Source organism: Mirounga angustirostris, unplaced genomic scaffold, assembly GCF_029215605.1.
Source record: "Mirounga angustirostris isolate CCGP_5_RB_7025 unplaced genomic scaffold, mMirAng1.0.hap1 SCAF_8, whole genome shotgun sequence".
NCBI classification, from domain to species: domain Eukaryota; kingdom Metazoa; phylum Chordata; class Mammalia; order Carnivora; family Phocidae; genus Mirounga; species Mirounga angustirostris.
The window spans coordinates 109736479-109753303 of NW_026991716.1; the positions used below are offsets into that span (position 1 = coordinate 109736479).

General features: G+C 36.4%; 1 protein-coding gene across 5 annotated transcripts in view; it reads left to right on the forward strand.

Annotated features, from left to right (window-relative positions):
* Window positions 1-16825, forward strand: part of RNF146 (ring finger protein 146) — a 34405-nt gene that overhangs the window by 714 nt on the left and 16866 nt on the right. For 2 of the 5 annotated variants that reach the window (XM_045865508.3, XM_054505554.2), the window contains exons 2-3: window positions 1510-1623; window positions 9336-9443. In XM_045865508.3, the coding sequence (XP_045721464.1) occupies window positions 9442-9443 (2 nt within the window). In that variant the 5' untranslated portion in view covers window positions 1510-1623; window positions 9336-9441. The remainder of the gene's footprint in view (window positions 1-1509; window positions 1624-9335; window positions 9444-16825) is intronic. The other 3 variants (XM_064598089.1, XM_045865506.3, XM_045865507.3) reach the window with 3 other exon arrangements.

Sequence of the window (16825 nt, forward strand, 5' to 3'; positions counted from 1 at the left end):
TTTTGTCTTTTTCCGGGAGTGTCTTTGGCTGCTGCCTTCTCTTCCCTCTCCCTCCTCCTCTGCTCAGAGTCTGGGTCTTGCCTAATAGGAAGAGCAGTCCCTCCACCTTGCCCTGGTTAAGCCCAGCGCTGCGTATTGTCGTGGTTTTGATGATTAGTAAATCATCGGAACAATTAAGAGACCTCTTGATACCCGTTGAGCCAAAAAACAAAACACCACACCTCAGTGCATCTTAAAAGCGGGGGCTGTTGCTTTGTTCTGGTAGCTGAGTAGAGTTCTCTCCCTACCTCGCCCCCCACCCCCCCCCCGCACCCCCCCCCCCCCCCCCCCGCACCCATCCCATCTAAAAGAGTACGTACGGGTCTTCCATTGTTGTCGCTGTTTTATTTTCTGTAGGAGTCTAGAGAAGGCTGCAAAGTTGTTTTGAGTTTACACACACATTTTGACAACTAGAGCCTTCTCTTGTTAACCATTTCGTATATGTTTTTATTTTTCTTCCCTAAGTGCCAGTTTAGTGACACTTTTCAAGTTTCGAAAGTACTTACATTTTGTTTAATATTTTTAGTAATAGTTTTGTAATACTGAAACTGTGGAATTGAGGGAAGAAGAACGCCAAGAAATGACAAATAGCGTTGTCTTTATAGTTTGACATTTCAGGTCCTTGGGCGCACTCCCTCCCCTCCAGTGTGTGTACTTTTAAATAGGATGTGAAAGTATAACATTGGCATTGAAAGCAGTGTATAATTACAGAAATTGGAGGACTTAAGACTTTTTGTCTTTTTAACAAATGAATCTATGTTTAGACTCTTAAAAAGACGTGGAATATAGGACACATGAAGAAAATGACCCACAGAAATAACAGGATTTATGATGTTGACTCTGCTGTTTTCATGACCAGCAAATACTGTTTGTCTTGAGTGTCTGAGTGCTCTAAAAACACATGAAAATAGGTCAAGTAAATCTCTTTTAAAGAGAAAACCAGAAAAGTGAAAGCTACACTAGAAATAGATTTTTGGATGTGTTTGTTTTAGCCTTGTGTATCTTAAATTGGAATATTTTGTTAAGCCCACTCTTTGATTTAGAATTTGTGTTTTAAATGGGCCAATGTAAGTTCTGGGCAAAATAAAAATAATGGTAAATATTTGAAGGTTTTTGTTACTTACTGGTTGTTAAAAACTTGGTCATCAGGGAAACTGTTTTTCCAAATAGCTAGTCATCAGACAGGAGGTCAAAAAAGGAAATGGCTTTTTTCTTTTAGGAGACACGTGTCAACTGGTAAAGTATTTTGTTACAGTTTCCACCAATTTGAATTGTTAGAAGAATAGGACAGATTTTTTTTTTAAAGGATCCAGAAATGATTTTTTGACTTAGTATAGAAGAAAAAGTATTCAGTCTTTTCTTTTCACAGTATTAGTCTGCTTAGAGAATATTATTTTATGTATTAGCCATTTACTAGCATGAAATGCCTGACACAGTCAGCTGGTATTTCAATGTTTTTTTTTTTTCCAGCGTCAGTAACAGAGGGTGCTGACCATTTATTCCATTCCCGTACCTGGTTCTTGATTGTGCCTAAGGAACATGAATTTGTGAAACAACAGGTTGGATTAGGAATAATCTTTGTGGGTATGGAAACCATTTTATTAACATTCTTCTACAGCCACCTGTGCCTATTTATGGAATATTTAGTGTTTATGGCTTATTAACTTTTGGATTAGTTAAATAAAACCTGTTGTTAAATTCGTGTTAAAGTATTTAGAATTACAGAAATATTGAATAGGGTGAAGTAACACGGGAGTTATGACTTGACCAGGGTCACACATATTAGTAATAGAGCCTTTCTCATTTACAAAATGGCTGCAGGCTCTGAAACTTCTGTTTGATAAGATTAAAAGTATTTGTTCATGTTCACATTTCATGTTTTGTTTAAAATAAAATGCAAAGGCCACAGTTGGTGGGGGGATGTAAAGGTTTAATGCTTGAATATGAAGATTGTGAAGGTCATAGATTGCCATACAGTTTTTTTAAGGTTTTTTAAGGTTTAAGGGAAGTACTAAACAATAAGGGAAGTAATTCTTTAAGATAGTATAGTGTTGGGGCTCCTGGGCAGCTCAGTTGGTTAAGTGTCCAACATCTGATCTCAACTCAGATCTTGATCTTAGGGTCCTGAGTTCAAGCTCCATTTTGGGCTCCATGCTGGGCGTGGAGCCTACTTAAAAAAATAAAAAGTAAAATAAAATAGTGTAGTGTTAAGTATTGGCCCCATTTAGTTGAAATGAGGTTTGACTGAAGACTTTTGTTTCCCAGGATGACCTGTGCTTTCTGTAAGCTTGAGTTTTAGCAGGGGATGAGAGGGAGAGCTAAAAATGGAAACATTAGGGCATTTAGTTACCTCTCTCAATTTGAGACTCTTCCTCAAGAAATATTAAGATGTATCTGCTAAATTACACCCTGTCTCTCTATTCTTTCGCTGGTCTTTGCTTTTTCCTTTTTTTTAATTTTTTTTATTTTTGAGTTTGTATACCACAAGTTGGAAAGTTTGAAGTATTTTTCTTTTCTGTCACTGCTAGCTTTTATATAGAACATTTCCTGTTTTGTGTATTTTGAATTAAAAAAAAGTAAAAACTATTAAACAGCTGTCATGACGTAATTGGAAAAATATAGGAAGTCTTCAAATCTTTATAATTTGAAATTTTAACTGTTATATACTTATCTTTTTCTTTGATTAGTTCTTTTAAAAAGATAATCATTTATTTGAATCTATTATGTGGAAAAAAATGATGGTTTTTTGACTTTGTGACTGACTTGAAAAGTGGAATTGTAATTAAGTCTAGGTATTTTCAGAGAAGATAACAGCATATGCAAATAATAAAAGTGTGAATTTGTTGCGTGGTCACAAATTATAAATAGTACGGTATTACTTCATTTTCAGTTATACTTATTTACTAATCGGTTGAGTGGATAAATGACTTAAAATCACTGACAGTCTCTAAACTCTTTTATATATTTTGAAATTTAGTCTGTCACCTTTTTCCCCCAGAATTGTTAAGAGGCAGAAATATGTAATGTAGTTTCAAATCTTTTCTCTTTTTATGTTACCTTCCTAATAGTTCTTTTCTGTATAAATTTTCACCTAAAGAAAGAACCTTAACCCATTCACTAATTGGTATTTGCGTATCAAAATACTGTGGTAAATTTTAGTTTGGTATATAATTTATAAATCATTGAAGTGAGAATTACGTATGTTTGAATTATTTATGGTTTGTCAAATTAATTCTGGCTTATAGTTAGAAATTTTGTCTTACATCTTTGGATGAAAGTAAAAGCCTCCCTTTCCCCTCATTTAAAAAAAATCTTTGGTTTCAAATGTAGAAATTTTCTGAGGACTATTACATATGACCATTTTGAATATTACATGCTATTCCCTGTGTTGTGCCCACTTGGCTTTATAATTGTCAGAGGTTATAGTGGATGGATCAGTTTGGCAGAATTGGTATCACTGAAACCAGTCAATTTTGATTACAACACAACATGCAGTTTTCTTTTTAATCTGTGCCAGCACAGGTGTGGATAAAGTAACATGAAGTTCATTTTTTTTATTCAACAATCCTGGTAGTAAATTGCCAGTTTTGTATTTTTAAAAATTGTTAATATGCAAGACATTCTAAACCAGCATTGTCCAGTATGGTAGCCACTAGCCACATAGAGCTGTTGAGCACTTGATATGTGGCTAGTCTGAACTGAGTTGTGCTATATGTGTAAAATACACACCAAATTTCAAAGACTATACACACACACGAGAATATAAAATATCACATTAATAATTTCTTTATATTAAATACATTTGGAAATGGTAATGTTTTAAATATTTGGGGTTAAATAAAATATTTAAATTAGTTTTACCTGTTTCCTTTTATTCTTAATGTGGCTAATAGAAAATTTGAAATTATAAATGTGGCTTGCATCATATTTCTGTTTGATGATGCTATTCTAGACCTTTTCTCTGAGATACAGTACACTGAAGAAAAGATTTTTTTAAAGAAACACTTGGGTTTGAATCCCATCTCCCAATATTGATAGCTTTGTGATTTGGGATTAAATCCTTTGGGTTTGGGTTTCCTCATTTATAAAATGGGTGTAGTCATATCTCACAGGGTGTTTGAGGTTATCAGGAGCTTCATGAACTTTTTGGTACGCATATGAACCACCTGGAGATCTGATTCTGTCGGTGGAATGGGGCTCCAGATTTGTCATTTGTAAGGGACTCCCAGGTAAATGCTGATTTAGTTGGTTGGGGACACAGTTTGCATAGCTAGGATCTAGAATACTACATAGATTTTAGTTTATTTTCCTCCCCCCAACCATAATTATCCATTTAGAGTCCACTTTGAAAATTAACCATGGTATATAGGAATTGGAAAAGTCACTGTATCTTGCAAGAGTTACTAAAACTGGTTTTATTCTTGTTTTTTTATCTGCATTCTGGAGAATTCATTGCCAGCGAACAAAACCTTAGGTAAATGATGAGCTTGTCAAAAGATATAAAGATGGCTTGAATCTTACATTTGTAAATGTATTAACTTCCCTCTGTTATATTTTAAGCTCTTTAAAGAAATTATTAGAACTTGGGTATCTTTATATCTTTCATGGCTGGGTGCCTTGTTCACAGAACTCAAATGTGTTATGTGAATGAATTTATTTCAGTATTTTTCTCAACAGTTACTTTAGGAAGTTTTTCCTTCATCCAAGAAGTAACACTTCAAGTCAGCAAAAACTGGCAGTTTACTAGCCACTTACAGATAAAAGACAGTCTGTATCTTCAGGAGGTTGATGGTTTAATAGAACAGTCAAAAGCAAATCAATAATTTCAGTGTATGGGATAACTTCAGTAATAGAAGAATGTACAATATATAGTGGAGGGAACAATTTTGGGGAAGTAGAGAAAGTAGTAGTATGGTAGCATTCATAAGCTGTAAAAGAGATGGATTATACCAGGAGGAGGAAGTATAGAACTATAAAGAGAGGTTTAGAGAAGTATGAATAATTTGGTATAACTAGGTTATGAATCTGTGAGAGTCGTGGTAGGAGATAAGACTAGAGAGAGATTTAGGTTTCAGGTCATTAAAGCCTTTGAATGCTGTCCTTAGGAGCTTTGCCTTTATTGTATGGGCTAGAGAACCAGTATGGGGCTTTGCATATGGGAGGCCCATTTTGCCTTTTAGTGTATCACTCAGAGACTTAGTGAATAAATTTGAGGGGTGTTGCTGAAGCAGGATAGACTGGACCATAGTTCAGGTGAGAGGTGATGTATGTCTAAACTAGGACACTAGCAATGGCAGGAGAGTAGAGTATAGATTCCAAAGGTGTTAGGGGTAAAAGTTGACAGAATTTGGTTGGAGAGGAGATGAGAAAAAGGATTTTGTTTTTTTCCATCTGCATTCCTTGATTAAAGCATGGAAGCTGAGATGTCACTTGTAAGATTCATGCAGACATGGGGGTTTGTGGAGAATGTGTAAATGAGAGACAGATGTGAAAGCCAAATCTTCTGTTAAGAAAGAAGTTAAAATGGTTGGGCTCCAGATTGGGCAGGAAAAGAAATGAGACTGGGAACTGACTAAAGAAAAGGAGGCTGTCAAGAAACTAGAGATCCTTGTGAAATAAAGAGTAGATGTGGGAATGAGTAAATTAGCTGGAAGGACCAGAGCTTGTAATCTAAGAGTGAGATTAAGATTTTAGAGAGGCGGCACTCTAGGTGGCTTCTAGTTCCAAATGTATACATCATATTTTGTTGCTGGATGGACAGGGAGGTGAAAGTTCACTGAATTTAGGATTTTAGGAATTGAAAACATACAGTTTTTCTCAAAGTGGATTCGATGGATTACCTGCATCGCTTTCACTTAAGGTGAGATTCCTGGGCTTACACGCCATCCACGTCCACTGGCCTAGAATCTCCAGGGTTAGGGCCTGAGAATGTATATCTCTAATAAGCAGCCTCATTGGGGCAAGTTTTAAGAACCTCAGAGTTAGGAGTTGGGATGGGTCATATTTAAATTGGCTCATAGTGATGTGTCAGGAGTTAGGATGGAGAGGATGATGAACAGTGAAAATTAAGTCACTGCCTTAAAGGTTAATCTAGAAGAGATGTAGGGGATTATATAGTCAGTGATGAGCCTCCAAAGAAAGTCTTCCCTCTTGCTGTTACTGTGAGGCTTACGATCTCTTTAGTCATCATGTTTGCTTGATTCTGAGTTCTGTGTAGTATGATGTGCCTCCTGCACTGACTGGGCATCCTGAAGTGGCAGGAGAGAATACTAAAAGAGAAAGGATTAATGGCTGAAATGATGTTTTGGTTAGTGCTTCTGGATTCCCTGAATAAGAGGCATCTTGAGAGAAGTTTGGCTTAATGATTGTAAACTTGGATATACATAAAAATAGCAGGAGGTTCTAGTTAATGTGATGGCCTCGTCTTTGCGCACACTACTTCCTTTTAGAAAGGCAATGGCTATATTCCATATGGGCTAATTTGTCCATATAGATGTATTAACTTTAAAAACATTTTTCACTTTAAAAACATTTTTATTGTGGTAAAATATAAATAACATAAAATTCACCATTTTAACCATTTTAAATGTACAATTCAGTGTCATTAATTACTTTTACAATGTCATGCAACCATCTCCACTATTTATTTCCACAACTTCATCATTTTATTTATTTTTTAATTTTTTAAAAGATTTTATTTATTCATTTGAGAGAGAATGAGATAGAGAGCATGAGAGGGGGGAGGGTCAGAGGGAGAAGCAGACTCCCTGCCGAGCAGGGAGCCCGATGCGGGACTTGATCCCGGGACTCCAGGATCATGACCTGAGCCGAAGGCAGTTGCTTAACCAACTGAGCCACCCAGGCGCCCCACAACTTCATCATTTTAAACAGAAATTCTGTATCCTTTAAGCAATAACTGTTTGCTCCTCTCCTTAGCCCCTGGTAACTTATCTACTTTCTGTCTCTGAATATGCCTGTTTTCAATATTTCATTTAAGTGGAATCACAAAATTTTCCTTTTGTGTCTGGCGTATCTCACTTAGCGTAATACTTTCAAGGCTCATCCATGTTATAGTGTGTATCAGAATTTCCTTTCTTTCTATGGCTGTATAATATTCCATTGTATTTGTATACCACATTTTGTTTCTCCATTCTTCTGATGGGCGCTTGGTTGTGTCTACCTTTTGACTTTTGTGAATAATTCTGCAAAGAACATTGGTGTACAAGTATCTGTTTACGTCCCTGTTTTAATTCTTTTGGGTATATACCTGGGAGTGGAATTGATGGATTATATGGTAATTCTGTTTAGTTTTTTTGAGGAACCACCATACTTCACAGTGGCTGGACTATCTTTCATTCCCATCGACAGTGTACAAGGGTTCCAGTTTTTCCACATTCTCGCCAATGCTTATTATTTTCCTTTTTTTTTTTTAAATTATAGCCATCCTAATAAATGTGAAGCGGCAATTCTTGTGGTTTTGATTTACATTTCCCTGATAACTAATAATGTTGAGCATCTTTTCATGTGTTTAATGTCAATTTCTACATCTTCGAAGAAGTATCTACTCAAGTCTTTTGTCCATTCAAAAAAACTTTTTTGTCCTTTTGTTGTTGTAGGCATTCTTTTATGTATTGTGGATATTAAACCCTTATCTGTATATGATTTATAAAGATTCTCTCCCATTTTGACGTTTAACTTGCTTGACAATGTCCTTTGATGCCCAGAAGTTTTAATTTTGATGAAGTCCACAATTTGTTTTTTTCTTTTGGTGTCATTCATATCTAGGAATCCATTGCCAAACCCAACATCATAGAGATAAACCCCTCTGTTTTCTTCTAAGGGTTGTATGGTTTTACCTCTTTTTAGGTTTGTTGGTCTGTCTTGAGTTAGTTTTTGTATGTGGTGTGAAGTAGGGGTCCAACTTCATTCTTTTGCATGTGGCAGTTCACTTGTCCTAGCATTTGTTGAAGAGAATATACTTTCTCCCATTGGATGGACTTGGCACCCCTTTTTAAAAATCAGTTGGCGGGTGCTTGGGTGGCTCAGTTGGTTAAGCGACTGCCTTCGGCTCAGGTCATGATCCTGGAGTCCCGGGATCGAGTCCCGCATCGGGCTCCCTGCTCGGCAGGGAGTCTGCTTCTCCCTCTGACCCTCCCCCCTCTCATGTGCTCTCTCTCATTCTCTCTCTCTCAAATAAATAAATAAAATCTTTAAAAAAAAAAATCAGTTGGCTCTACAAGTAAGGGTTTATTTCTGGACTGTCTCTTCTTTTGGTGTATTCGCCTATTCTTGTACCAATACCACACTGACTTGATTACTGTAGCTTTGTAGTAAATTTTGAGTAAATTTTGAAATCGCGAAGTGTGAGTTCTTCAGCTTTGTTCTTTTTCAAGATTGTTTTGGATTATTTTAGGCCCTTCACAGTTTCATACGAATTTGAGGATTGGCTTTTCCATTTCTGCAAAAAAGGCTGTTGGAATTTGCCTACGGATTATGTTCAATCTATAGATCATTTTGTTTAGTATTGTCATCTTCAGTCTTCCAATCCATGAACAGTTGTCTTTCCATTTAATTAGCTCTCCTTTAATTTCTTTCTGCAGTGTTTTTTTTTTTTTTTTTAAAGAATTTACTTATTTGAGAGAGAGAATGATATAGAGAGCATGAGAGGGGGGAGGGTCAGAGAGAGAGGCAGACTCCCTGCTGAGCAGGGAGCCCGACGTGGGACTCGATCCCGGGACTCCAGGAACATGACCTGAGCCGAAGGCAGTCGCTTAACCAACTGAGCCACCCAGGCGCCTCTGCAGTGTTTTATAGTTTTCAGTGTACAAGTCTTTCCCCTCCTTGGTTAAGTTGATTCCTAGGCATTTTATTCTTTTAGATGCTATTATAAATGAAATTTTTGAGCATTCTCTAAAATGCTTTCTTGATTGCCTTTTTGGATTATTGACTGTTAGATGTAGAAACACAGCTGATTTGTACATTGAGCTTGTAACCTGCAACTTTGCTGAATTTATTACCCCTAGTAGTTTTCTTGGGGATTCTTGGGATTTTCTATATAGAAAATAGAGATAGTTTTACTTCTTCCTTACCTTTTTGTATGACTTTCATATCTTTTTCTAGTCTAATTGCTCTAGCTAGCACTTCCAGTACTGTGGTGAAAGCAGGTATCCTTGTCTTGAAATTTTGTGATTTCTAACCTAAATTTGCCACTGAATTTTGTTAAAGGGTCATACATAACTAATTTTATTGATCTTAATTAGTCTGTATAGAAGTTGATGAAATAACTTCTTTTGCAGCACAGAATGAAACAGCAGTGGAAGACAAAATACCACACACTGTTTGACTGCCGGTGAAGATGAGCTTTTGTTTTTGTGCCAGACAACTGTGGGATTTGTAATAGAAATGTAAGTATGGCATCATGGTTTGTCCCAAAGATGCAGTAAATTAAATGAACTGATAAAATGCAGTAAGCCAAGTTATATGTTTTATTTAGATCTAATTACACAAAATGAGCATTTTGTATTGTTTTAGATGTTTTATTGAGTTAGTAATTTTATTCATGTGAAATTACTGTTAACGTAGATATCCAGAAATCTTACCAGGAAAAATTTCTATAAAAGTCAGTGAAACTGAAGACAGAAGAATTTTCTCGTAGGGTAAAAAACTGGAAAGATTTTTAGATCTTCTAGGTTCTCCTTTCTCTTTACATAGTAACTTACTTAAAAACCAAACTAGGCAGACAATATCACCTTTTATAAATAAGAGGGACTTAATGGGACTTAAAAACACTTATTATTAAAAGCTTGTTTCACTAAATTAAAGTTTTTTAAATTAATTGATTTTTTAAAATAAAGAACTATTTAGAGAGTGTGCAGGGGAGGGAAGGGCAGAGAAAGAGGGAGAGAGAGAATCCTAAGCAGACTCTGCGCTGAGTTCAGAGCCTGACGTGGGGCTTGATCTCATGGCCTGAGCTGAAACCAAGAGTCAGACACTTAACCAGCTGCACCACCCAGGCGCCCCTAGATTAATTGATTTTTTAAAAATTTAGTATATTGCATTTTAATTAATACTGAATTCACTCTAGCCCCCAGTTTTACCAGTTGTGTTTTCCTATCATTTAGTTTTTGTGAAATATGCTTTAAAATACTAATTACCATGATTGTGCCCATTTTGAACATCATTCTATTCTTGATAGATATTTTTACATGATGAACACCGTATTCTTCCAAGTTAATATGAACATTATCCAACCTGTAGATACTATTTCACATGTTCTCTCAGTTTGACATGTAACTATTGCTATCTTCTTTTCAATATGATGCTTTAATTATATACTAAAAGTATGGCAATATCATTCTTAGTGTTGAGAATTTGATAAAAGTAAAATGAAACCTATATGTATTTTTCTTTAAAATTGGGGCAAATATATCTTTTATTTAATCTTGTTCATATGTTATTTGCCGTTATATGTATAAAGTCTCTCTCTATATATAGAGAGAGAGTTTCAAAAACCATATTTAAAAAACCATGTGTATATATATATGTAGGTTAAATATTATAGGTGCTGGCCATCAAGGGACTAGACTATGGTCTAGGAAGTGAAACATAATTAATTATTAATTAAACAGTGGAAGAAATGCCATATTGAGGTAACAATAAGATGCTTTTGGAACTGAAAGGATTTAGTCCATCTGAAGGTTCAGAGTGAGAAGAACTTTTAGCTTGATCTTAAAGAATAAATAGAATTTTACTAAGTTGAGAAAATTAGGAAGTATTTTTTAAGGCAAGGTAATGAGTGAGGGGCACAGTTGCCTAAATATCGGGGCATCTTAGGGGAGTCAGGGAGCAGTCCCATGTAGCAAAGTGGGGTAGGGAGAAAGAGACTTCAGAGTTGGTAAAGGGAGTGAATATTCAGTACTTGCTGTATTGCTAGGTACTTACTGGGTATTTTATTTGGATTATTGAAATTAATCACTGTGAAAAATGGTAGTTAGCTCATTTACTGGTGAAGAAACAGAATTAGAGAGATGAAGTCATTTGCCCGAGGTCAGTGTTTCCCAATTTTCTCTGAGAATAATCCCATGGGGCACTTGTTAAAAACACAGATTTTTTAGACTGTAACACAGATACGTGCAAATTTCCAGGGTGGAGCACATCAGCTGATTCTTACTTTTGGAGAAATCTGGGAAATGCTCTTCTAGGTCAGTGTAGTGAGAATAAATGATGGAGCCAGGATTTTAGCTAAGTCTGTTTTACTCTAAAGGCTATATCAATATACTTGGAAGCCAGTGCTTAGGAATTTGGATTAGATAATGTAGGCAGTAGAAAACCATTGAAGCTTGGAGAGAAGACTAATTAGACATGAACCGAGAAAAAGGGATGAGGAGGAGAAAGGACTGAAGTCAGGGAGGCCACTTAGGAGGTTAGTACAAGAGTGTGTCCAAGAAGCCAGAATTGGGATCACAGGCTTTGGGAATGAAGGGGACACATTCTAAAGAAGTTTCTGTCCAGAAAAGAGAAATGGCCAAGGAATAAGGGAGTATTGAGGATGGCTCTAAGTTTTATGCAAGTTCAAAAAAAAAGGAAAGAGGAATAAAGGTTTAGGAGCAGATAATTTTGGTTTTAGTCCTGTTTGATTTTGGGTTCTTGGAGAATATTGAGGTTAATTCTTTGAATACATATTGGAAACACAGTTGGCATGGTTCTGGATATTAGATTTTGGGAGTCACAGTGGTATATTTATTAATCTGAAATACTCAGTAAATTGTCTAGACATAGAATGTACTGTGAAAATAGGGCCACACACAGGGCCTTTGTGAAGAATACTGGTACTTAAGGGCAAATAGAGAAAAGAGAAAACAATATAATAGAAAGGAGAATTGGGAGAGAGTACCATCATGGAAATGCATAGTATAAAGTTTTAGAAAAAGAGTTGGTGGTCATTATCATTCGGTGCAATAGGATCAAATGTATTGAGACTGAAAGAGATCATTAGACTAAGCATGGTAGTTGATTTTGTAATTTAAGGATAGAGAATATTAACCAAAATCTTGAGGGAATTGGGATGGTACTAACACCAGAAATTGAGGGGTTAGCTTTTCAAAACAACTAGCACTATCCCATCCTGAGCCAAGAGGAATGATGATAAGGTAGAGTGAAGATAAAGATAAATTTCAGGATTCACTCTTACCTAATTTTTTAATGATAAAGGAGTCCAGGATATCTCTAAACTAAGAAGTTGGAGAAGTTGTGTAATAGTCTTTGGGGGAATAGGGAAAGAAAGTTGTCTTGACTGAGTAAAAAGTTACTGATAGGAGGCTTGACAGTCTCTGGGAAATCAAAATAGCTGATTATGTGTGGTGCTCACAACTTTTACACCATACATTTCACTATAAAAGTGGAAATTTTCATGAGTTTAATAGTTAACTTTTGTTAAGTCCTCTCCTTGCTTGACTCTTCTTTTTTTCAAATGTCTTCCTTGTAGCTTTTTTGGTGGTGGTGTCTCTTTATTCCCCATCTCTCTCTGACCACTTCTTAACATCTTTTGTAAACTGTTTTGCCTCATTAGTAAATATTGAAATAATCCAAGGTTCTGTGTTTGGGCCTTTTGTCTGTTCTCTCTACAGGTTTAATTTGGGCATTCATTCATTTTCATGTCTCTTAAGAACCACGTATAGGTGATTCATCAGACTTTTTTCAGCTTAGATTTTACTTTTCCCCAAGTACTGATGAGCATTAGCCCTTCTCCATTTTTGTCTTAATGAATAGTATCAAAATGGATGGATGGCTTTCTTATTTTCTTCTTCTTAATTGGAGCTTTAAATAAATATGGAGATACAAAAGATTTTCAAGAATTTCATTGACAGCTAATTTCTTTAACCTAAATGGGAAGGGATGTAAGAATATACATATTACTTGTTCTCCCATTCTGTAGCTAATTTAGTTCTTTTTCTTCCCAAAAGTTAAAGTTATACTGAGGTTTAAATGTAGCAATAAGGGGCGCCTAGGTGGCTCAGTCGTTAAGCGTCTGCCTTTGGCTCAGGTCATGATCCCAGGGTCCAGGGATCAAGCCCCGCATCGGGCTCCCTGCTCAGCGGGAAGCCTGCTTCTCCCTCTCCCACTCTCCCTGCTTGTGTTCCCTCTCTCGCTGTGTTTCTGTCAAATAAAAAAAATCTTTTTAAAAAATAAATAGATAAATAAAAATAAAAATAAATGTAGCAGTAGAACCTGATGAATTAAAAGAGGCTTTCATATACAGGTTTATGCTTTCATTTAATTTATTCACTTTACAATAATTTTTATTCGAACGTGAATTATCCCCATTTTACTGATGAGAAAGCTGAAGACCCAGAAGCACCTTGTGTGATTTTTAAAAAACCTCTTATAGCTATACTACGAGCTGCTTATATTTGGCAGAATTGAAATATACATAGACTGTTACCACAGTGTAAAGTTACCTGGAGCAGACAAAAGTATTCTGAATCTTTTGCCAAATGTAAATTGAAATACGTGGTATTCTGTCTCGTCACTTTGGGAAGTACTAAGATTTTGTATTTAAGAAATACGTATGAGTTGTGGGGAGCCTAACAAAATGTATTGTGCATGGCCAGTTCTTTTTAGGGGAAATAGGTGGACAGCATTGATTAACCAGTTGAGAAGCAAGCACTTTCACTTATAACTTAGATTGTTAAGTTACAAGATCTTTGAAGGCAAGGGTTTATGTCAAAATACTTTGAGGCTCCTCTAAGTGCCTAACACATATGAAGAGTTCATATCTGGTAGAACTTACCATAGGTTGGGAAAAAGTTGTACTTTACTAGTTTGTGTGACTTAGAGTTTCTGGTAAAGGAATTGATTGGAAATGGAATTAAAGGTTGAAAAAGAGTTTGGAAATCAAGTACTGCATAGTGATCAGTTCTTTCCACTGAGACTGTGCCACTTCCTTTTCTAGGTAAGTACAATCTTTTCCAAAACTTGCTATCATTTTGAACCTTGTCTATTGAGGAACCAGGGACACAGAAAAAAGCAGTAAGAGAATGGATTGTTGGACTGGATGTACTGTGATGAAAACCTAAGAGGACTGTTTTTCAAGTTTTGATGAGCATAGTAAACATTTTTTACTGACTACACCTTTTGTAACCACTGTACCCATTTTTGAATGCTTGATCTTAGAAAATGGCAGAAATCCTTATGGTGATTAAATTCTAAATATTCCTTGTTTAAAACAGCAGAATCAACTGGTACAGAGAGATTGTCATTCATTTTAAGCAGCAGTTAATTAATGGTTGCCAATCTCTGTGAGACCTTTACCTCTATTTACGTATCACTGGTGCACTTCCTCTTATCATTTTCTGCCCTTTTAAAATATCTGTGGTTTCCTGATAACTATGGGATAAAATCCAATCAGATGCTTCTTTAGCAGGCACAAAAAGACTTCAATGATTTGGCTTCTGATTACCTTTATACCTTCATCTCTTGCTGTTCCATTGCTTATTTGACTCAGGGCCATGTATATGGCTCTGACCTCAATTTCTTCCACTCCCCAGCCTCCTCTGCACCCCATACTTTTAGCCTATGTCCATCTTCTCACCTCTCTCTATTACTTTTAATAAGTATCCTAACACATTACTGTAGGAATTAGGCCATATTGTGATTATCTGTTTTGCTTGCATGTATGTTTCCTTATTTAACAAAGTAGGTGTGTATCTTTAGATCCATCAATACTCAGTATTGTATATGGATATGGTACTTTTTTAATAAATGTTCATCTGACTCAATAAGGCAGAAATGAACAAATTTATGTGAGTGTTTAAGCCCGGTACCATCCAGTTGGACAAATTTTGTCCGTTTCTTTCCCTTTCTTCTGCTTTAGGGCAGCCTAAGTATTCATGTCATTTCTCCCTTGTTTTTACCTGATTGTAACATTTGTGGAGCTTTAGTGATTACAAAGTGTTTTCATTTGGTATTTTTGTTTTGTTTTGTTTTTTGTGTATTTTGGCTATTCTCACCTAAGTTTTATGAACTCTGATTTGTAGGTAAGGAAATTTAGAGACTATGGATTTAACTGGGTGCAGAAGAGTAAGGGAGAGGGAGACTCAGGTTTTTAGATTTCTTATCTAGCAGTGGTTTCCTTGTATAATAGCTGCCTTGTTTCACGTTATCCTTTCTCCCTTGGCCATCTGCAATTTATCATTATAGTCTTCAGTGCGCTGCTTCAGGGCTGATCTTTAAGTGCACTGACAGAATTTTTATACATTCCCAAGGTATGTGTAAGTAAATTCTTTAAAAAAAAGTTTGTCAACCAGATGGTTAATGTTATTTAAAGTAAAATAAAGGGACGCCTGGGTGGCTCAGTCGGTTAAGCGTCTGCCTTCAGCTCAGGTGGGATTGAGCCCTGCATCGGGCTCCTGCTCAGTGAGGAGCCTGCTTCTCCGTCTGCCTGCCGCTCCCCCTGCTTATGTGTGCTCTCTCCCCCTTTATTTATTAATAAATAAAATCTTTAAAAAAAAAAAGTAAAATAAAACTCAAAACATCTATTTTTTTGATGATATTGTATCCTTCATTGAAAAACATACTCATTTTCTTGGCTAAATATTTGACTGTTCTCTATCTGCCAGGTCTTGTATGAGAGTACGGAGACGAGCCAAAGTGATCTGTTTCTTGCCTTTACAAAGACCACCTGTTTATGGGGAAGACTGACATTAACAAAATAAACACACACATAAATGTAACAGTGCAATTCTGATAAGTGCTAGGAATGAGAAGTACATGGTAGTAAGAAATTAAAAAAAAAAAAAAAAGGGTGATTTGACCTAGTCATGGAGACTTTCTCAAGAGGGATATAAGATGGGTAGTAATTTGTCCATGGGGGATGTGGAAGGCAGGAAGTGAAGAACTGTGCATACAGAGAAAATCTATTGAAGGGAGTGGCCAGTGTAGTTGGAAGCCTGATCAAGGGAAAGGGAAGTCTTGGGGCCTCTGGGTGGCTCAGTCGTTAAGCGTCTGCCTTCGGCTCAGGTCATGATTCCAGAGTCCTGGGATCGAGCCCCGCATCGGGCTCCCTGCTCGGTGGGAAGCCTGCTTCTCCCTCTCCCACTCCCCCTGCTTGTGTTCCTCTCTCGCTGTGTCTCTGTCGAATAAATAGATAAAATCTTTAAAAAAAAAAAAAAAGGAAAGGGAAGTCTGATAGAGATGAGGCTGGTGTGGGAGGTGGGAGGCAGGACCATTGCAGGGCTTACAGATCCTAGTCTTTATCCTGAAATCAACTTTTGAAGCAAGAGGTAAGGCTAGACCAATTAAGAGGCATATTCAGTAATTCAATAAACAGCATTTATTTGGTGGCTAGGGAAGGGTAGAAATGTAGGTGGATTCAGGAGATACTTAGGATAAAATTGATAAGACCTGCTGATGTTTTGGATACAAGGACTAGGAGAAGGGCTATTTCAGTGATGGATTTCTGGCTTGAAAAAGCAGATGGATAATGGTGTCATTGGGGATGGGTAGCTTTTAGGGAGTAAAGAACAGATTATGACTTAAGTTTTTGGGGGTTTTTTCGCCCTCAAGACATCCAGGAAGAAATCTAAAATAGACCATTAGAAATCTAGATCTAGGGCTTACTGCCATGTACTTCTCATTCCTAGCACTTAATCAGAATTGCACAGTTACATTTATGTGTAACTGTGTGTTTATTTTGTTAATGTCAATCTTCCCCATAAGCAGGTGGGCTTTCATTTTTGCTTTCACATAGTCCACTGTGTAGCCCACATATATAATAGGTGCTTAATAA